This window comes from Lutzomyia longipalpis, chromosome 1 (assembly GCF_024334085.1).
Source record: "Lutzomyia longipalpis isolate SR_M1_2022 chromosome 1, ASM2433408v1".
In the NCBI taxonomy this organism is placed as follows: Eukaryota; Metazoa; Arthropoda; class Insecta; order Diptera; family Psychodidae; genus Lutzomyia; species Lutzomyia longipalpis.
The window spans coordinates 2,227,774-2,250,247 of NC_074707.1; the positions used below are offsets into that span (position 1 = coordinate 2,227,774).

Below are 22,474 nucleotides of genomic sequence, written 5' to 3' on the forward strand. Positions count from 1 at the left end.
GTGTGGGGTGTATCAAAGCCAGATACATTGCGGTGTCTCCGTGTTTATCTAATCAATCGGTCTTCAAAAGCCATTGAGAAAAGAAACGCGAGAATTACGTAAAGAGTATGGAGCCTTCTATTGATATAACATGACACAGAATTTACTTTAGGAGATCCACAAACATTCACACAACTTGCAAAACTTCTCACAATCAGCCTCCATTCGGAGGCATCTGCCCAAATACAAAAGATGTGTGATGAATTTTTTTTATCAAAAATAAAACAACAAATATTTATCATCTCAAAGGGTTAATCATTATCAAGAAGTTGAGATAAGTTTTCTTTAACAAAAAAAAAACATTAAATGAGTGCTGTAAATAAAATGATCTTCAATCTTCAATCGGATTTTTCTTGAAATTTCAAACGACAAAGAAATCCCAAAAATTCCCCCAATTTGATCACAATTCTTCTTTTTTTCTCACCAAATTCTGACTCAATTTTCACGATTCTGTTCATTCTTACAGTGAAATAGAGTCTTTTGAACGACTTTCAATATAATAATCCTTTTATGAAGGACATAAAAGTCATGCCATAAATAAATACAGCCATGATCACGAGATTACCTTTTCTAGCAATAAACTTCTAAAGCGTTTTATCATCAATAAAAAGGCACCAAACGCCAAACAATTCCATGCATGATACTCCAAAATTAATATATTATTTCTTTTCTATCTTGTCATGAAAAGTTTTAAGAAGAAAAAAAAACCTCACTCTGAGAACATCTTACTCATTCTGCTCATTTATTAAGGAGGGGATGATCTTCAGCTTTCTGTGGAAAAAAAATGCTGCAACATTTACACGAGACTATCATCATGTGCGATGATTGGGCAGACTTAAACCATTATATTCCATTGATGTGCCACAATATTAAATTCAATTATCACGTAATTAATGTAAAAATTTGATTTGCAGGCAAAATGACGCAATAGTGGTGCTAAAAAGTAATTGAAATTGATACCACATGCTCCCAAATTGCTTCCTTAATCATTATACTTCTCTCTCTCTCTCAAAAAATCACCCCAAATGACCTCAAGATATTTTTTTGCGTGATCTCTAATTGAATACTGCACCGAGGACTTTTCTCTCTTTTGGATTAGATTACCAGGAATGAGATGAATCTGCTTTTTTCCGCAAACGTCTGGGAAATTCTATACACTGCGGTGAAGCCTTGTTAGAGAGAATAGAAGCTTGAATGATCTCAAAATGGGGCTCGTTGAAAATTCGCAATAATCTTCAATATATACGCGTGTGGTGATGTAAGTATTGCGAAACTTATGAAAGCTTTGTATAGATTTTCTTCATTCACTTTATTCCCTTTTGTGGCAATAATTTTTATTCTATATAATAAAGAAAGGATTTCGTGTCTGTACAGCTATACAAATCTACACCGTTTGACCAATCGCGATAAAATTTGGTACAGAGACTCCTTATATCAGGCGCTTTCGAGTGGCCGTATTCATTTTCCTCCCAAAGCCCCCCTTCAGGTAGCCCCCATATAAAAGTCATGCATTTTTTGCAAATTTTTGAATTTCGCGCCCGAAATGTTGTATGAAAATGATTTCTTCTCTTTGCAAATTTTTTCTTTTGGGATCGATAAGTGGCCCAAATCTGCCTTTAAACCATCATAATTTATTTTCTCTCTGAAATTTGCGCGAAGCGCAACAAATCCCCGCGAAGCGGGGCGAGGTAAATTGGAGCGAAGCGACAATTTACCTCGTTTTATTGATATTTGTTGTCGTTATGATAATATGGGATTTCAGTGGGAAAAAAAATCTCATTCAGATTTTTTTTGCATAAAGGAAATCATTTAGTTTATCTAGAAGCTTACATGAAAATTTATTGAGTTAACCCATTTGCTGCTAGAGTACGTTGATTCTTCTATTTTGCTGATTTTTTTTTAAAATTTCAATCATTTTCATGAAAATGTTTATGATATAAATACATTTTGGAAAATATGAAACATGCGTGGTGATGTTTCATAGAAACATGTTTCAGAAACATTTTTTTATTCATAATTATATACAAATTCTAATCACAGACCATGGCTACATTATTTATGATTGAAAATAATTTTCTCATTGAAAATGATTACAAAAATATCATCTCAAAATTCACTGTAGAAACATCAGTCCTCATGTTTCATGCTTTCAAAGGTCTATTTATTTCATTATTATTCTTTTTGGTCGCTTTACAATTATTTAATGAATATTAATCAATTATCTAGTGCAAGAATCCAAAAAATTGTAATTATAAAATGTATTAAAAAAAAACGCAATAGTGACGTCAATGTGTGCATTTTTAAAGAAATGTGTACTGAATTTGCCCAGATACTTGATGGTTGTTTTCTTGACGTGGTTAATTTAGCTTTTTTTGGTGGGAGCTGAGGTGCTCTCTCCGGGGGCGTCCCCGGAGGTTTGCCCAGATAATCTCAAAGAAAAAAAAATGATGAGCTTATTACAATTTTAAACAATATCTTATGAATCTTTGTCTTCATCGTTTTATGCAAATTAATATTTAGTCTACTATTGGAAAATATTTTGGTTCATTTTGAGTGCATAAAAAATTTAAAAAAAAAGTTATTCTCACAGAAGTTGAATGCATTTCCTTTAAGAGAAGAATTTTAGAATTTCTTATGTGAAGTTTTAAGAAATTTTGTCAAGAATTGAATTTTCTAGGTAATTTTGTATTAAAACTTCGCGAAACTTTCAAATAATTCTTAGACACAAATGGGTTAATAATCTTCAATTGTAACTCAATAAATTTATGTTGGATTTTCTGTCAGTTCAGAATGCATAATATGGTTAACTTTAGTAATTTATCTTTCTATGAATGATAATAAAGTCGTTCAGATGTGCAATAAAAACATCGTAAAATCCATAAAAGAGCAATTCTTACAAGCAAAATTGCTTGAAGAAATAAAATAAATAATATTTTATTATAAAAAGAATCTTTAATTGGCGCAAAATGTTTTATCAATACATATGTATTTTCTTTTTTTATGTTTTTTTTAATAAACTTTTCTTACCTTTTGCCATTGTAAAGCCCGGTTCTTGAATGTGTGTCCAAAAAGTGCATTTAATGTGTCCATAAAAAGCTCATTAAAACTATTTTAATTGCACATTTAATTGGTATTCCCACTTGATGTCTCAATCGTCCCAATTTAATTGAGAAAAAAAAAACAATTTTGTGGGGTGAAGAACAAGCACCTTGACACCTCTTTGAAGGAATAAAATAAATTAGCATTTAGAAGCGGTTGGCTCATTTACCTTGCTAATTGGGTATAGTTTTGTGATAAAATTCAGTGTGATGGAACGTTGTTTTCTCACTCAGGGAAATTTCATCTGATTTTGGCACTCAATGTGTGATCTAAATATCTTTTTGCTTGGCACGTCTTTTTGTCGGATGGTGTATTTATGTATCAATTAGCATCTCATAAACACCAAATGCTTGACAATTTTTTATCCAAACATCCCACCGAATAGCACACTTATTTTGTAATACTTATCGCAATTAGTTGGTGTTCCACTTCGTGGCCAACACCAAGTATTGTAATCGTCGGATTTTCCGACCACCTCAGATCGGGCTCAAACTTGGTATGAGCACGTTTTAGACAATCCACATTCCAAAACTGGTGGTGGAAAATTTTTGATCCGGCCGGCCTGCCGTCCTGCCGGCCTGCCGTCCGGGACTCCAAACTTTGCCTTATATCTCGGGAACGGTAACAGATAGAGACTTCAGGTTTGAAGTTTTCTATAGAAATGTGGGTGTAAAATTTCATTTTTTCGCATTTTCAAATTCCAAGATGGCCGCCGTCCGCCATTTTGAAATACCGTCAATCAGTTCCCTTACAGCTAGAGGTCTGAAATTTTAGTATGTTGTAGAACTCAGTGAGACATTTTCATAGATAATTCATACTTGAAAATCTGTCAAGCGGTTTAGCAAATATGGCGGCCTAAAGCAAAAAGTGTTTTTTCGATATAACTCGAGAACGGCTTGGCCGATTTTGATCATCTTGTTATCAAATGAAAGGTTTCAAGAAGCCCTACAATTGTCTAGAACATTCCAAGTTCCAAAAATGTCCGCAAGAGGCGCTAAAATCAAAAACAAAAATTGCCTAAATTTAAGGGGCAATATCTCCGAATCCCCATTAGGCAAATCCTTTAAATTTTGATATGTTGTAGCCTGACTCAATATCTTTCACCAGTCCAAAAATGAAGAAAATCTATGTCGCCGTTTAGAAGATATAGCCATTTGAAAAATTCTTGAATTTGAAAAGTTCTAAGCGCCATATCTCCTGAATGGCTTGTCCGATTTCGCTCAACTTGGTATCAAATTAAAGATTTTGCAATTCTCTACAACTTTCTAGAACATCAGAAACCTCCAGAACCATTCCTTCAGGACGAAAAATGCCAAAAACTGTTTTGGTGAAATAAAAAACCGCCATTTTGTGTTTTAGAGGTGACCTTGAAAATCATTGTGATATATATCAAATTATAGCTTATTTCAAGACCTTTCTAAAACTAGTCAAGAAATTTCTGTAGGTGTTATAGAACCGGAGATATGACCGTTTTTATGCATCAAATTACTGATTTTCACAAAAAAACAATTTTGCCTACTAATATACAACTCAGAAATTAAATTACAACGCATAAACAAACTTTTACACGTTGTGGGACACCAACTCTTATAACTGGACGCGTTATGATTGACTTTGCATTGTTTGGATGATTTTTCTTTTAAGCTGGCATTTTCACTCTCTCTCTAAAAAAAATCCTCAATTTGCGCTCTTTTGTGGGTTAGTCTTCTAAAAGTAAATGGTTTTGTGTGTTTGCTTTTAGGGGGTCACAAGACTTTTTCTCACGCGTTGTTCATTGTGCTTTGCAAAATACATATTTTTCCCATTTATGGATAAATTTATAGCTTTCGTCCAATTGATTTATTCCCATATACGATCGTTGTCGATGGCTTTGGGTTTTCCTTTTGTACATTATGTGGTCCTCTGTTCATCTCGCGAGATTCAACACAAAGTGGCGATGAGATGGAGGCAAAGTGGAAGCAAAGTGGAGAAGTAAAATTGAATAGAGATATCCACCATAAGTGTGTGAGTCTGGGACATAAATGGAATTCTTCTCATTGCGTAATCCCGGTAGCTAGAAGGTTCAAGTGGATCGGTGTGCCTTCCTGTGTTGTTACCCCAATATGGGTGCAAAGCTCTTGGAATCCAATCGAAATGGCGCCAAAAAAACTTAAGAAAAAAAGAGTTGTGCCCCTCCTTTTGAGCCCTTTAACTTATATATTGTATGTAATTTTCCCAACATCCCGTGATGATTCATTTTTCTTCTCTTGCAAGCAAATTGGCAAAACCACGTCATCCATCTCTTTGTCTTAATTTTCTCAAATCAACCTCAAGAGCACCCGTGCTACCTCTTTCACGAGCACACACATACGCTCTGGCAGCAACCTTACGATCACCGGCCATTGTGTGGCTCTTTAAGCATTCCCCATCGTCTTTTCATCTCTTTGTTTTATTGCTTGCTCTTCGATTTTTATGAAGCGAACAAAAATGTCGACGCGGGAACCAGTTCTGGCTGCCGATGGAAGTACTTCACCTCGTCCCCAGCATACCCCAGCCACCCAATCGCCAGTTCCAACATCGAGGAATTCCTTGCGTCTCATCCCGTCTAAGCAAAGCACCTCTCCGCGTGTGGAGTTGCACCAGAAACTTCTCATCTCATCCAATTCTTCGCGATTGCGCGCTTCGAAGGCACTTGAGCCGGGATTATCAATTTAATTTCCAATGCTCTTTTCCCGCATTTAATTGCTTTATTTTCATCTTCATCCCAAATCACCTAATACCTCAAAAAAAAAAGTTAAACACTCATGCGCGTCTCCTTATGCACAATTCGCGAATTCTTTTTTTTTCTTTCTTTAGTGTTTTGTAAATAAATCATCAAATTATCTTTTCTAACAAAATAAAGGTGGAGGAGTTTTTTTTCCCTCTAAATCTATTTAGATTTTATAAATAAATACGTATTTGTAAATATATAAAGACATTAGAATAGATTAATATCTGCACAGTTTGCACAGTCAATCAATTTCAGAAACGAGATTTAATTTTTCTTTGTCTGCAAAAATGAAATGATTTATTTACAAGCGTTGAGAAGTTGTTTTTTGTCTCCTTCTTATGATAAAATTAGACTGACAAAAAAATTGGCTAAATGCTATTTATTGGGAATTATCCGATAATTGCTTCAAGGAAAAGAACTTTAGAATTTTTCCGGGTTCTAAAAAATATAAAAACTTTGATTTGAAAGGAGTTTATTCAATTACAGTCTTTTTATGATTTATTTAAAATACAGAGATTTAAAACAGAAATTCAAAATTCTGCAACGATGTTTAAATATTTTTTATTCATAAAAAAACCAAACAGCCCAAACAGCTTTTAGATTTTGTATCTTGTTATTGCTGGAAAAACAATGAAAAATTACCTTAAAAAATGGCAAAAACCACACCCCATTGTATCTCATTTTTCTCTTGAAAAAAATTTATTAGTAACTCGCATTTTTTAATGATTAAGCTCGAATACAATAAAAGTATCCTAAGAGAGAAATGATTAAAAACTCTAAAGCTCTGACGCATATGCTTTATGCATTTGAGTTAAAAGTGAGGTACATTGGGGGCGTGGTTTTATTGCTTTTCTAAAGAAATCCTTTCCAGTTCATTCAAGTGGAAAATGGGAGTCTGTTTGCTAATTTTTAAATAATTATCTTTAATATTCTGTGAAATCATACTTATTAATATTTTAATCGCACTTATATTGAAAATATTAAAATGAATGAACTCCTTCACTCAGTTTATTAACCCAAATTTGTCAATATTAATTTTTACTACATTTTCGTGCAGGAAAATTATCTTTGTTGTCTCTATGAACATAACATAGCACAAAAGTCGAATAGTTTCGGTTAAAAGATTAATTTGCAAATATTTTGAGCCAAATATCAAGAATTTTCTTTGAGAATTTACTCTTTTTTACTTTGCACTCAAACTTCTCGATAATTTCAAATGTTTTCTAGGCATATCTGGGTTAAAAATGCAATAAAATCTCTTAATGAAAAAAATTATTTAATTTAGCATTAAATTCAATAAAATTTAAAGAATTTATTATAAATCCCTTTAAAGTTTAATGAAACAGGTGATTTGCATTGGGGTTTGTGATTTGTGAACCCTTGAGCATTGTTCTTATGGCAAAAGGTGCGATCTGTGTCTGAGATCTTACACAGAGCGGACACACAATGGCCCACACAGCAACAATCTCTTGCTGTTTCTTCGTGCATACACAACCTGAAATTCCTCTCCCAGCCCCAGAGATCATTTAGTGGCCTTTTCATTCCTCCACTTTATCTCGTTTGCCGCTCCTCTTGCGCGCACATAGGTATATATTGAGAGATTTAAGAAGAAGCAAAAAAAAAGAGAAGAACACCTACAAGAGATTTCAGTTTGAGGTGAAGAAGAAGAAGGTAAAAGAAGAGAAAAAAAAGAATGTCCCTTGCCTCATTCTCTCTTTTTTACCTTCCCATTCTTCGTTGTCCCAATCTCGTTGTGTTCATTATAAATCTCTCGCAGAGGCACCACCCGTGTTACACGATACCTTTCTTGGCTCCCGATGCTTCTCCACCATCCTCAAATTTTACGGTGCAATTTATTTTGCCTTTCCCCACAGAGAAGGGGTTTCTTAACATACCAAATTGTGTGCCACTGGAAGCAGAAATTCTAATTCTTTCTCAGATTATTCATAAATTGCCAGGAAAAAGGCAATAATCCGCAGCAATTGAGGGGGAAAATTTTCCAAAAAATGAAAACCCCTCAAAAATGCAAAATGAGCAACTCGAAAAATTACTTAATCATTCTTCAGAGTTGGTTTATCTCATGCAAAGAAAACAAGCACCACATCTCATTTCTGCTGAAACTCTCCGCATAAGAACCAGTTTAGTTTCGCCCATAAGCATAATTCTTGTGTGCACGAAGGAGGAGGAATGCCACGAAGAGGAGAATCAGCTGCAAGTGTCACCAATTCGTGCCATACATGGACTAATGACTCCACACAAATAATATTTCACCACCACACCATACTGAGAGAGAGAATTGACTTAAAAAAGCTCGACAATGTGGTGATCCTTGAGCTACAATAATGCCTCAAAACACTCGAAGAAAAGAATGATTAAAAGACAAATTGCATTCTCAAGAAAAAAATATTAATGTGTATCTCTCTCTTTCGCTAAAAATAGTGTTTCATAAATCCCTCAGTTTTATCTCAAAATATTTTACTCCCAAAGCACCAACCGGTGAGCGCATTCCACTTAAAAGCAAACACACACTGAATGTCCTAATTTAGCCATTTTATTGTATCGAAAAATATAGAGATGTTTGAGGTGTGATAAGAATGAGATTTCTTTTTTTCTTTTTGTTATTGAACCTCTCTCACCTACATACGTATCTGGAATTTACCCGCTTTGGTCACGTACTTTACACCTTTGAAGGGCTTATACTTCTCCCCATACATGTCCAGGCGGTTTACTTTCAGCCCCGAGACAGCCAATTGGGAAATGGTGAACTGCACGTTGATGAATGGATTCGTGTCAATGGACGAGCAGCCCGCTTGAACGGCGATCTGAAAGATTATTTTGAAAAAGTAGAATTTAAGCTGTTTTCTTGCAAATAAATAAAAAATTATTTAAATATTGCATAGATTTCAGCTTAAAATTTAATAATTTTCAAACAGATGGCTTGCAAGAAATGCATTTTTGATGCAATATTATTTTTTTTCTTGAATTTTTACGCATTTGTTGGATCATTTGTAAAAAAAAATTTAGATGATTTGGAATAATTATTAAGGAGTTTATTCATTTTAAGGATCTTGAAAGTAAAATTCAAATCAAACATGAAAAAAGAAGATCGTGGAAAACAAAGAAAAATCAAACAGATTTTCCATAAAAAATCGCTGAGAAAAACCGAAAAAAATTTAATTTAACCCTTTAACGTTCAACGTGAAACATAAAAAACATTGAAACATGCGCTCTTTTATCGCGATTTTTATTCTATGAATTTTTTTAGAGGACTTTTCTCACTCAGAACGTCTTCTTTGACCCCTTATGCGTGAATTTGATGCATTTGTAACATGGAAAAACAATTACATTCATAAATAATTGAAAAAATAAAATGTTTCACGTTTGGGTCAGCGTATGACCCAAAAAACCTTAAAGGGTTAAATAATAATTAATAATTTAATATAAACTACACCCCCATTGTATTTTATCTTCGACTTATAACATCTAAAGCATATGCACCAGTGCTCCATAAATCTTGGGTATATTTTAGCTGCATCTTAAGTCAATGCTTATGCTTTATACAGGAAGACACAGAAAAAATACATTGAGGGAGTCATTTTAGAATTTTTAAGAATGTTTTTTTTTTTTTTTAAATCAGGATAAGTAACCTATTAAGGCCTAACCTTACAACAGCGTAAAAAGACGGTGTTCGTTGTTTTTTTTTCTCACTTGCTCCTTGTCAAATTGTATTGCGCTATCACTGTCAAACAAGAAACGCGGTTATAAAACATGGAAATCGCGTTTCTTGTTTGACAGTGACAGCGCCATACAATTTGACAAGGAGCAAGTGAGAAAAAACAACGAACACCGTCTTGACGCTGTTGTATAGTTACCGCTTTAAGATCCTAATTTTTTAGAAGGGTCGATTTTGACAAGAGATATTAAATACCTGTCAAAGTATTAAAGATTTTGACAGGTTCCTCATAAAAGGAAAAACACATTAGAAATATTTCAAAATATAGAATGACAGTTAATCAATTTAAGAGCACAAACTGTCAAAATCTTACAAAAAGCTTTTTATGTAAAGAAATAAAGATATTTTAGGCAGAATTGGTCCCAAGCTTGAAATTTCTTTTTTATGCTATCAATAATTTTTTTTTTCATTTTTTTTGTAAGAATCCCGATCTTGAAATCTTGAAACCAGAATCCTTATCAAATTCTAGCTCTTTTTGAATATTTTATGGTCCTCTACAATATTTTTTTGTGATTAGTTTTAACCTTTTAATTAAGCCATAAATTTTTCTCAAGCCTCCTCATCGTTTTTAAAGGTTTGTTTTTGTCTTTATAAAAAAATGTATTTATGGTTTTTTTTAGCGAATTTTCATTCCTTGTTAAAATGCAGGATAATTTTAAACAAGCCCGAGATATTTATTGGAAAATCACAATAAATTGATCCATAAGAGGAAGACTCAGGTGGAGACGGAAGATCTCAAAGAATGATTGATTTTTCTTCATTATGACGATTATTTTATGAGAACCCATAAAATGAATAAACTCCTATTTTATCCCGGAAAAACCTCAAGAGATTTTTCTACAGAATTTTATTTCTCAAATGATTTCTTTTAAATTTAATTTAATTCTATTGCCCCCGAAGTTGAGCAAAAGCAACAATAAAATGTATAAATTAATATTCAAGAAAGTCAAGAAAAAACCAACTCACCGCTCCTCGGATGTTTGGCAACTTGGTAATGTCGATCCTGCCGACGTCCCAGTGCAGGATCTTCGTAACAGGATCAAAGGTGTACTTCCCCTGATTGGCCACGAGGATGCAATTGAGAACAGCCTTCGGCATGCAAATCTCCAGCTTGACATTCTCAACTGTGCGCCCGAGGGTGGTTTTGGGGCCAACAGTGAGGTCCAGCTTACCTTGTTCCCCATTGCGGAGGATGAGATTGTGGCGGATGTAGATGGGGATGGCTACAACGGTTTGCGTACCAATGTGGTAGGACATGAGGCGGAAATTTCCATCTGGTGGGATAAATGAGAGGATCCTCTCGGATTCCCAGCGCTTGAATCGTACGCATGGGTGGAAGGATACATCGTCAAAGAGGCGAGGATTCATAAAGGAGAGCGTCAAATCGGGCATTCCGCTCAGTTTTATGCAGCAATCAATCTGTGTGGAATAGATTGAAGATTAAACCGATTAAAATCTCTTAAATTAAGAGATTGCAGTGAGTTGTTCGACTAAGCTAATTTTCTTGCAGATTTCTTGACAATTGAGGAAGGAACTGTGAAGGAATTGAAAAATTGGAAAGATGAGAGAGTTACTTACATATCCCTGGATCTCAGCAAAGACAGTAGATCCGGATTTATCAATGATTGCATCAACTTCCTCAACAACATCAAAGTAGGCTTCATTGTTGTTGTATTTCACACCAGTTCGTCGCCACGGGATAGCCGAGAGCTGCCCTGAGGGCAGAGTCCCACTCACATTGGACTTCCCAGTCACAGTGTTGGCAATCGTCCGGAGGATATTTGGTGGTTTAATCAGCTCCTTGAGGATGTTGCTCTCAGTCGCGAGCGGATACCCATAGTCAAGCATTTCATCGAGGAGCTCATACACCACCACGTAGTTCTCCTTGATTGTCGTCTCTGTGCATTCGGAGAAGTAATCATCGAAGATATCAACGACTCTGTGCAGGAACTCAATCACAAAGAGCGGAGGGAATTCCTGCTTACACACTGCCAGCAGGTAGACCCCACCACGTTGAATGCTGGTCAGGTAGTGATGAGGAGTGGCAATAATTGGTGGAATGTCATTGGGCTTTGCCCGTAGAATGTCCAGGAAGTAGTCACAGACGGATCGTGGAACAACGCTCTTCCAGTGCTTCTCCAGGAAAACATCCCTAAAGTCAAATTTGAATGAATTTTCTGGGAACTTTCAAAGGATTTTCCCTGTTCTTACCCACTGGAGTTGATTATGAATAAACTATGGATCATTTCCTTGGAATTTCCTGTGCTTCCACAGCTGCAGATCCCTGGGAAAATGTAGGTAAATAATGAATTTATCCCACGTCACTTGGGATCAGCTGTGAGGCGAAGTTTTTACTCAATACACTGATAAAAAATTCCTCGCTTTTCTTTGTCAAATAAAAAAAAATAGGAAAATTAAGCAATAAAAAAATATATTTTTCAGGATTTTCTTAATTATTTTTATTTTTTTTTAAGTTTTTTTTTAAAAAGATTTTCCATTTTTCCATTTTTTATGAATTTTACAAATTTGTCAGTTTATATTAAACAGTGTAGTAACGAATTTTTTAAATATAATTCACAAAAATTAAAGAAAATTCAGCATAGTTCGAATTTTCAGTGATAAGCAAAAACATTGCAGTGAGATTTCCACATTTTTCCTGATATTTTAGTATTTATCTAGTTCAGGTAATAAATTAATCACTAAACGTAATCATCCGCAGCTGTATTATCCACCTTTCTTGTCTTTTAGATCATGGGAAATAAGGCAGTTAAGCAACATTTTGAGACAGCTCAGAAGACTGGAGTTCTCAAGATCTCCCAGATGAGATTACAGGAATTCCCCTCCCCGCTGAAGACATTCCCAAACGTGCTGAAGACGCTCGACATCTCCGAGAATCGTTTCACCTCCTTACCACCTGATCTGGGGAAGTTCACCCTCGTGAAGAGCCTCAATGTCAGTGGGAATCGAATAGAAGCCCTTCCGGAAGTTCTGGGGCTCCTCATCAAGCTGGAGACACTCAATGCATGCAACAATCTCTTACGTCACATCTCCCCAGCCCTGGGGAAACTCAAGAACCTCAAACAGGTTAATTTGAGCAACAACCAGCTGTCAGAATTCCCCACGATGTTCTGTGGCCTGGAAAATCTCGACATGTTGGACGTTTCACGGAATAAGATCACCTGTGTGCCACCGGAAGTTAGGGATTTTCATGGGATTGAGTTGAATTTGAATCAGAACCAGGTGGCAACGTTGTCGGATGAGCTGGCGAGCTGCAAACGCCTCAAGACGCTGCGCCTGGAGGAGAATTGCCTGCAAATAACCGCAATCACACCGCGAATCCTCAAAGAATCCGTCATCTGTAACCTCGCCCTCGATGGGAATCTCTTCAGCTCCAAGCAGTTTACCGACCTCGATGGCTACGACACCTACATGGAGAGGTACACAGCGGTGAAGAAGAAAATGTTTTAGAGCAGGAAAATTCATCTAAAACACCTTTTTTAATTAATTATATATATACTCCACGACTCAGCGAAATGTCTATTTTTTTATTCAATCCACCAGCATTGTCCCTCTAAAAGATGTTAAAAATTTATTTATTATCTATTTGCAATTAAATGGCATTCACAGATCAAACTTCTTTCTCTCTGAATTGCCTCCCAAAAGTTCCTCAATTTGTGCCTTTCTTTGGCTCTTCAGGATCCTGCCTAGAGTGATGAGTAGGTGTGAGATTTATGCCTCAATCCCATAAATCCGTGCTGGTAGCTGGACATTGGAGCGGCAACGTTTGAATTGCAGAAATTCGCCTGGAGGTAGGCACAGTGGGCATTTGTGAGGCAGGGAAGTGATTCATCTCCACGGGTGATTGGTGATTTCCCGTAGTCTTCTCTGAGCTTGGCAGGAGCGGGATTGCTGGCTTATGGGGCAGGATTGGGACACTCGGAGTGACGGATGAACGGCACCCAGAGGCACTTCGCTCATTCCGACGGAACTTTGCACGACGATTTTGGAACCAAACCTAAAAAAAAATTTAAAAAGAATTAAATTAAATTAAATTAACATAAAAGAGATTTAACTGAACGATAGGGGTAACTGGGGTAAAATGGTGAATCAGAAAAAAAAATAAAAATTAATATCTCAAAAAGTAGTGGGAACTAATCTGTCTAATTTTGTCAGTAGTTGCACTTAATTCCCCTGCCTAAGCCTAGAAAGTTTCATAATAATTGATCCAATATTTTTGCTTTTATTTGAAAAACAAATTTTTCAAACCTCAAAGTTACTCTGACCTTTCAACTACAAATTAAGTTTTGTCGAAATTCTCTGCAATTTTTTTTTATCTAAATGCATTTTTTGATAGAGTAACTATCGCTAACACGAATCCAATCTTAATTTTCCAAAAAAAATCCAAGTTTTCCCGTAGAACACTAAAAGGTAGTAAAAAGTACCCCTTGGAGCAAAATGGTGAATTTGGTGTTTTTTTTAAGTAAACTTTTGAAATTTTTTAAAAAAGTATTTTTCCTTAATAAGTATAACTATTACATACAATTTAGGATGATTGATCACACTTTATAACCAATTTTAATAAACTAACTAAATAAAAAAAGACAATTTCTTAAATTAAACGTTTTTTTGTATTTTTTTATTAAAAAATGTTTTAATTGTTACATAAATCTCTCATTCTCAGCCCGGACGCAGAAAAAAAATTTGGGGGGGGTTAAGAAGTTTGAAATTTTTTTTTAAATTAAAAATTTTTAAAAGACCTTTTTTAGACTACTTCTTCTTTTTAAATTTCTCTGGCTGTGTTTCTTTCAGACACAGCTTTTGTGTACCGAGCAAAATCGAAATTCGCCAAATCGTATGCGCCAAAAATAAGATTTTTTTCGGCCGTCCGTCCGTCCGGCCCTCCATATTGAATAACCCCTAAAATTTTGTTTTCGCTATATCTCTGCCCCTATATCTATTTTCGAAAATCGGTCAAGCCGTTTAGTCAATATGGCCGCCACAATTTCTCATCGAAAATCGACCATAACTCGACGAAAACGGCTTGACCAATTTTGATCAACCTGGGGTCAAATGAAAGCTCTCAACAAACCCTACAACTATCAAGAACACTCGAAGTTTTAAAAGTGACCGCTAGAGGGCCAAAAGTTAAAAAGAAATTTTAGATGAGTTTCGATGAATATCTCGAAAACGCCATTATCGATTTGCTTCATTTTTGATATATTATAGCCTACTATAACAGCGTTCTAGTTTTCCCTCACAAGAGGCATTTGATTTCAGTTCGGGGGGGGGGTTCTGACCCCCAAAACCCCCCCCCTTGGATCCGCGCCTGCTCATTCTCAATAGATATTATAGTGCCTAGCTTAAATAATTTCATTAAATTAAGATTAGGGAACAAAAAACCCGCAATTCATCATTTTACCCCACGGTTGGGGGGCAAAATGGTGAAAGCGCAATGGTTTGGAAAATGGCCTGAAAAAGCATTTTCTCGTTGAGATAGAGAGAAGTCGTTTGAGACAAAGTTGTATCCCGGAAAATTTGCTATAAGATAGCTGTCTTAGGAAAACTCAAATATTTCCACGGAACTCAGAGAACACTATCCCCAAAAATTCACCATTTTACCCCAGGTTTCCCTATTTCTAAATATTTGTAGAAGGATAAAAGCTCGAAGGATCGGCATAAAAACGTCAGGAATGGCAGCAAATTAATTAATTTATACAATTTCCCTTTTTAAAATATTTAAAAATTAAAACTAAGAAATTGATTGAACTTTAAAAATTAAATTTTTGTCCAAAAAATTGGGAAAAGCTTTCAACCCTTTCAGTGCTCAATAAATTAAAAATATTTATTTTAACTTTCCAGAGCTTTCATTTAATATTTAAAGATTTCTTGTAACTTTTGGGGGCTTTTCTTTATAAATAAATAATTCGTTAAATTTGTTTTTTTTTACCCCTTTTCTGTTTTTAGCATAAAGCATAAAAGCATTAATTTTTAAATGCGTTTGTATTGTCTAAATTATTTTTTTGAAAGGACATTTTTGTGTGAAAATGTCACCTTTGACCTCATAAATTCAGCATGATAAATGTTTTATCAAAAATTAAAGGAAATAGAAAGTTAAAATTTTCTTAAATGAAAAAAAAATCTTTAGGGAAAAAAAAGAGCATAAAAATTAATTAATTCATAATAAAATCAAAGAATAAACTCACTTGAACTCTAGCCTCACTGAGGCCAACCTTTGTGGCCAATTCCTCCCTCACGAAGGCATCGGGGTAGTGAGTTCTCTCAAAGATCTTCTCGAGCGCCGTGAGTTGATTGCTGGTGAATGTTGTTCTGTTCCTCCGTGGCTTCTTCCCGCCGCTACTAGTTGATGATTCCGGCAACTGTGTGTAGCCACTCTGGTCGTCTGCCAATAAAGGGGTTGTGCACAAGGGGGAAAAAGGGCACAATTGAGTTAGCAAAGGAAAAAAAAAGAAATTAAGAGGCATGTTGAATTAATTATCGCATTAGCACATGCTTGAGTTAATCGACGAGAGAGGAAACTTGATGGCTCGTCAACATGTCAGATTGAGCGGTTGATTGCGCAGAAATTACTTGCAAATGCTTCATCTTCTGTGAATTGATGCATTGATTGCATTTTCTTCTTCTATTGCGGGGGTGAGATTTCTTGGCATGGCGCGAGAAAGGAAATATTGCGGCGCATCCTGTGTACGGGAGAAGAGACCTCACATCCTCCCGCCACAGAGTGCGCATTTCCAATTACGATAATGTGTCTTCCTCCCCCGAATGTCTCGTGTGCTCATCGTAAATCTCACGGAGATTGATGGCCCGCGACAAGTGCTCAAAGGATTTTCTTCTTCACACTCTCTCTTCGGATGAAAATGATAAAAATCCAAATAACGAGGGGGGGATGTGCACCGATCCCCGCGTTTGGCTGAATGCTCACACCGTGGAAATTTCTTTCACATCTCGCGGCATTGTAAAAATTTTGAGACAGCTTATATGACATTTTTGAGAGCGCCCCATAAATCTTACACTTGTGTCTCATGTCACGGAATTTCTCATCAAATTCAATGTGAATTGCAAAAGGCACCCAAGCGACAACACAATAAAATACAAAAGTAATAAAATCCTGCAACAAAATCTTCCTGTTTTCAATTGAATAAAGAAAATTATCTGTGTCAGGAAAAATGGAAAATTCTCTATTGGAAAAAATAAATAAGGGAAGATTTTGCTAATTTTTTTATTGACCTTTTTATGAATTTTATTTGTTAAATGAACCGAAAATTACGAGAAGCCGATTAAACATGCCCAAGAATTATTTAAAATTAACGCAAAGTCTGACTACAAAATTGTCTAGAAAAAATAATTCCCAATCAAAATTCTTGAAATTTTGCATAAAACTTTTTGAAATTCTTCTTTTTGCCGAATTTATTCGACTTTTGTGAAAATTAAATTTTCTCTACCATTTTTATGCATTATGCAATCAAAGTTAAGAAACCAAATTTTCCTAGCCTAATTAATTGTTTAATTTCTAATTAAACTCTTTGTTAATTTTATCCTTAAGATACATACATACATATGTATATGATTTTCCTTAAAGTTCTTTCTTTAAAGTACTTTAAAGAAAATATTTTTCAAATCGATTTTGATAAGAAATTTAAAGAAAAACTGAAGGAAAATTTAACTGTTTTCCTAAAAAATCTTTTCTATTCTTATAAAGTGTAGAAAATGTTCTAAATTAACTTAAACATTTTTTTTAAATTAATTTTCAGTGCACAAAAAAATGTTTTTTTTTCTCACAAGTTGAATGACTTCAGTTGAGTAAATAGAATAAGAACTTTTCACAAGAAAATAATAAAAAATATTGGTTGGATTTTCATGGAATTTCTCAGCATATCCGGGTGAATTTAAATGATAAGGATCGAGGAGAATAATCTATCTACGAAATTGAAATTTACAGAAATGAAAGTTTGTTAACTAAAAAAAAATTTAGTGATTTTTCTTCAACAAAATAAGGTGTCTAAAGCCAAGAAAAAAAATGGACTAAAATTTAGAAAATCTTATGCAAAAAGAAGGGAGTTGTGCCCTTTTCAATCTCTTTCATTCAATTAAAAATTTATGTAAAAAGTCAATCAAATGATTTTATTAATTAAATAATTCTCTGTATTTTTCGTCGATTTGTATATAAGAATTAAGGAAAATCCACAGAGGAGTGTGGGGGCACTGAAGAGATCGTCGTGAAAAGACGGAAAAGACTTTCCACTAATTAAAATATCAGACTCCACGGATCGTTTGAAACGTTTAAACAGTCATTTGTCTTAATTTATCCAGGCATTCCAGAATCATTCCTCAATGCGGTGAATGAAGCCAAGAAATCTCTCTGTGAGGATCCCCGAGGAAAGGCTCACACAAAAAAATGTGAAATATTATTTTACCAACTTGACACGCTTGTCCTCCCGGATTTTCTTAGCGCAGAGCACATGTGTGGAGGAGAATTTGAGTGTCTTGTGAGTTACTGGCAGTGCCACCGGAGGGAAGGAATGAGTTGAAAATAGTGAAGAAAATAGAGAGACAAATTATCACGTGAAAATATCTCTTCCCTTGCAAAATTTCCCTCCTCAATGGGCCACATCAAAGTGGATGCACATCAGCAGCATATTTTGCATAAAGAGAAAAAAGATGCGCGAAATGTGACACGGCGTAAATTTAAATTTTGACAATTTTAATTGAGCCGAAGAAAACACATTTTCTGCACTTGTGGATTTTTTTGGGAGTGTTCCATTCATCTTTCTTGTGCGTGGACCTAAAAGAGAAGGATAATTTACGAGTGGGTGCTTTTAGCACTTAAAAAGGAGTGCTGAATGCACACTAAAACTGTTCCAGAACACAACCACGCGAGATTTTATGGGGGCAAAATAGTAAAAGACGAATTTTCCACAAACTTTCTTATCCCACTGAAAACATTCACTTTTATGACTTCATCAATTAGCTGCGGGGGAATTATATATCCCATTAGGAGCAATTAATACCGATCGTCACACTTAAATTTTTCATGATTTTTCCCGGAAAAACCTTTTGAGCGGGTGCGCAGATACCTGTCTGCAATAAATCCTTTTTATCCATGCAGCATTTTCACATTCAATCACTCATTCCTCCATCATCCCCTACAGAGAGGAATCATTTTTTTTAAAGATCAGTGGAGGGTTTTTTTTTGCATAATATGCTGAGGCTCCTTTTATGCGTGAAATATGATCTTCAAAATTAGATTGAGAGAGAGTAGCCGACTCTATTTGAGGGAAAATCCTCGTCGTTTACACACAGAAGCCACACATGGAATGTTCTCTGTGAAACCAGCGTAACATCTCAAATGGAAGCCGACCGTATCATGACATGTTGACTGCCACATCCCAAATGATCTTCACAGGGAACTTTGGGGATCAAGTGCCTTTATTCTTTCATTTAAAAATGAATATTTAATAAATCTGCAGCATGTGTTTGCTACACCGTGATTGCCAATGATTTTATCCTCACCTGTCGTCCTGGGATCGGTATTTGTACAATTTGCCAATTGAAGGAGATTATTCACGGAGAATCTCTTAACATTCTCCGATCCTTTCGATGGGAAAATATATCCCTGATCACCACTAACACTCGTCACTTGATCACTGCTGGGGAAATTCCTCTCTTGTCCGTGAAAATTCACCGATGGCTGGCAGGATACTGGTGCCACTGGGTAGACACCATTCATGGGGTACTCCCCATCGCTACCAGGATAATTTAGCATTCCCACGCGCGCGAAAAAAAGAAAGAATAAGAAAAACCGCTGCGTTCTCACGGATCTCCTCCTAAGACGTGCTCTCACTTATCGCGGAAAATTAATTGAATTACTCCGTGTGTGCTTTCACCAAAATGCTAATTGTAATTAAATTATAGAGATCACCAATTCATCTGCGGGATCCTTAATTTAACAAACTTGGCGTGTTGAGGCACAATCAAAGACACGGCGAACGCACGAGCATGCAGAAGTGGTTGGGTAATTTAATTATCCTCACATCGTGGTCTAATTGAAATAAATCGTCGTATATGCAACACTCGATTGTCAAATGCCGACTGAAATTATTTGAAAAACTTGTGATTTCCTCGGGGATCATCTCCTCCCTTTGTGGCATGATCATTCCCTCTTTCACGCACACACGTAAAAGAGGGTTTCACGCGCATCTCTGAGTGGGAGGAGATGAATGGATCTCTTTCACAGCATCCAAAGCTTTTCGACGTTTTCTGTCGCACTCACAGTGGAAAATGATTGGATAGGGCGGAGCTAAATGTTGGGAAAATTCAAGATCATGCAAAGTTTTTCTTTTTCAGAGATTTTTCCAACCCCCTGTGGGGGAAAAAAATAAATGAATTATAATTAAAAGTGATTGGGACTTGTGAGTTAGATCACATCCTATTAATTTTCATCGCCTGAAGATATTTATCAATCTCTCCTCGTTGGCAAAATCACCGACGCTAAGGCGGGACAGTTGATCAGGCGGGAATTCCGTGGAGGAAAATCAGCTTTCCTCCCGCACGGCTCAAATCGTTTTTTTTTTTTAATTTCCTTCAACTCACCCACTAAATTGTGGTTGACAGTATAAGACACACACGTATTTATGATCACGATAATGCGAATTTGTGTAAAACACGCAGCATTTCTTGTTCAATCGAAAGAAAAAAGTATAATTTCCACTAAATCCTGCCATAGTCTGCTGCTAAGAGAATTTTAATTAAAAATATCAGATGATTGGGTAGACAAACACTTATGGCAGATAATTAAAAATCTAATAAATTTATGGAATTATAATTAACAATGACATCGGGCGGAAGGTGAAGTGGAAAAATTCTTTGGGGAATGCTCACAAGAAAAGACGGCAAAGGAGTCCCAATTATGAAAATTCAATGCACTCATCAATTTCCCACCACGTACACCACCATCCAATCACACATCCTGGAAGCAATGCACAGAGGAATGGGTATTTTAATTGAAACCGTCGTGTGACGAAAATGGGAAAATAAATAATTTCCGTCAGCCAACAACACCTTCCTGTGCATGCAAGGTCCTCATCATGAAGAGGAGGAGTGCGATGGTTCATAATTTACAAGATCGCTGACAAAAATCCCATGTTTTTGCCACAAAAACTACCCAAAAGAATCAGCACTAAATTATTCAATTAACAAAAAAAAAAGATTTCCATCCTTCTGGGTGTACCCACTACAAAATTGACCTGAAGGGACTTTCTCCTCCCGTCAGCAAACAACTTTATTGACAACAGATTGAGGCACCCGGACGCACTTCTGGCGCCACAGAGGTTGACTTTACGCCTCATTGAAAATTTTCTTTTCCTCACATTTATGAAATATTGCTCGTTTTTTGGTTGAAGTTACATCAATTAATTAAAATTTACTTTCATTTATGATGCGTTTTAAAAATAATCTCTTTGTTGAATTTATCATTTTTGTTTGCTGTATTTAAAAAAAAATTATTAGAATATGAGTTGATGATAAGTTTAAAGAAATTAAGAATTAGTCAAATAAGTGAAGAAAAAAATCAGAATATTTACGAAAGTTGAAGAAAATCTAATTTTCTATCACAAAGAATTAATTTAATTTATTGTTAGTGATCATTAAAGTTTTTTTCTTGGCAACGCTTGGCAATATGAGCGAAAGTTCCACCTATTGACAGTTTTTTTTATAAAATCAAGAGAACTGACTGAAGAAATAAGCAAAAAAAAAGATTGTCAAGAATAAGAATAAAATTTAGAACTTTTAATTAATTTTTTGAGGTCTTAGTCCAAACTCTATCTCTGAATAAGAAATAAGAAAGATTTCCCCAGATTTTCACTAAACTTTTCCTTTGGAAAACATTAAGGAATTTAAAAAATTATCTCTTAAAGGTTCTTGCAGATTTTTTATTAAAGCTTTGTTTTTTTAGTAATATTTTCAAAAATTAATGTTGAGATTTATTATTCTTACTTTCCCATAACATTAGCAGCATGTTTATTTATGATTCTTATTAGAAAATCACACGGGATTAATTAAACTGTCTGATTAACTTTGATTTGATTAGAAGAAGACGTTTTTAATAGTTATTTAAAATTTAATGAAAAGCTTAAATTTTCAATTTTCAAGCTATATAAGAATAAATTTTTTACTGATTTTACTGTCTTTAAAAATTTCCCTTTCCTTTCAGATCGATTTATTTCCAAGAAATATCTATGTTTTCCCTATTGAATTAATTTTTATCGACTCTTATTCCCCGAAGTGATAAAATAAAATTCAAACAACAGCAAAACATAAGTAGTTAAAGTTAAAAATATTTTCATCTATTTCGGTTTTCTCACATTTTCGCTGCACCGCTACATTCGCGGGAGCGGAGACACAAGGATTGTCAAATCAAATTAACGCCACTGTAACTTTTCCTGCCAGCACGCGGCGGCTTGAGGAAAAAGCGAGGGGATCAGTGAAGATCAAGCGCATGATCACATGCGAGTTTTCCTATTGATTTGCGAGAGGCAGCTTGGATAATTCGAGGAAAAGTGGAAAGTGCTAGAAAACTATACATAATTTACAGGCATAATGAAAATATTTGAGAGCTTTGTAGTATTAAATTTTCATTAATTTAGAATTCAATTGAAATTAAATTAAATTTTTATTTTAATAAGCAACTCGTTACAAGAATTCCATCATAGATGCTTAAAAAATACATATATAGTACAATAAAATATCACGAACGAACGAAAAAACTCCCACATAAAAGCTCTCGGAATTAAAGCAGTTGGAAAAATCTCTGCTAGATCGCTTTTTAAACTTTTTAACGC

The 22,474-nt window shown here is 35.2% G+C and overlaps 3 protein-coding genes across 3 annotated transcripts; 1 reads left to right on the forward strand and 2 right to left on the reverse strand.

Annotated features, from left to right (window-relative positions):
- Positions 1-8,416: 8,416 nt before the first annotated feature.
- Positions 8,417-11,977, reverse strand: LOC129786473 (AP-3 complex subunit mu-2). Its single transcript, XM_055821545.1, has 4 exons — positions 11,832-11,977; positions 11,199-11,772; positions 10,587-11,039; positions 8,417-8,709 (listed from the first exon to the last, which is right to left on the reverse strand). Exons 1-4 carry the CDS (start codon positions 11,864-11,866, stop codon positions 8,524-8,526), a joined length of 1,248 nt encoding a protein of 415 aa, XP_055677520.1. The 5' UTR covers positions 11,867-11,977; the 3' UTR covers positions 8,417-8,523.
- A 237-nt stretch (positions 11,978-12,214) lies between these two features.
- Positions 12,215-13,253, forward strand: LOC129786514 (leucine-rich repeat-containing protein 57). The gene is made up of 2 exons (XM_055821600.1): positions 12,215-12,304; positions 12,369-13,253. Exon 2 carries the CDS (start codon positions 12,372-12,374, stop codon positions 13,086-13,088), a length of 717 nt encoding a protein of 238 aa, XP_055677575.1. The 5' UTR covers positions 12,215-12,304; positions 12,369-12,371; the 3' UTR covers positions 13,089-13,253.
- LOC129786512 (paired mesoderm homeobox protein 2-like) lies at positions 13,149-19,730 on the reverse strand. The gene is made up of 3 exons (XM_055821598.1): positions 19,149-19,730; positions 15,824-16,020; positions 13,149-13,635 (listed from the first exon to the last, which is right to left on the reverse strand). The coding sequence occupies exons 1-3, from the start codon at positions 19,399-19,401 to the stop codon at positions 13,357-13,359; spliced, it is 729 nt and encodes a 242-aa protein (XP_055677573.1). The 5' UTR covers positions 19,402-19,730; the 3' UTR covers positions 13,149-13,356.
- Between the last annotated feature and the right edge of the window lie 2,744 nt (positions 19,731-22,474).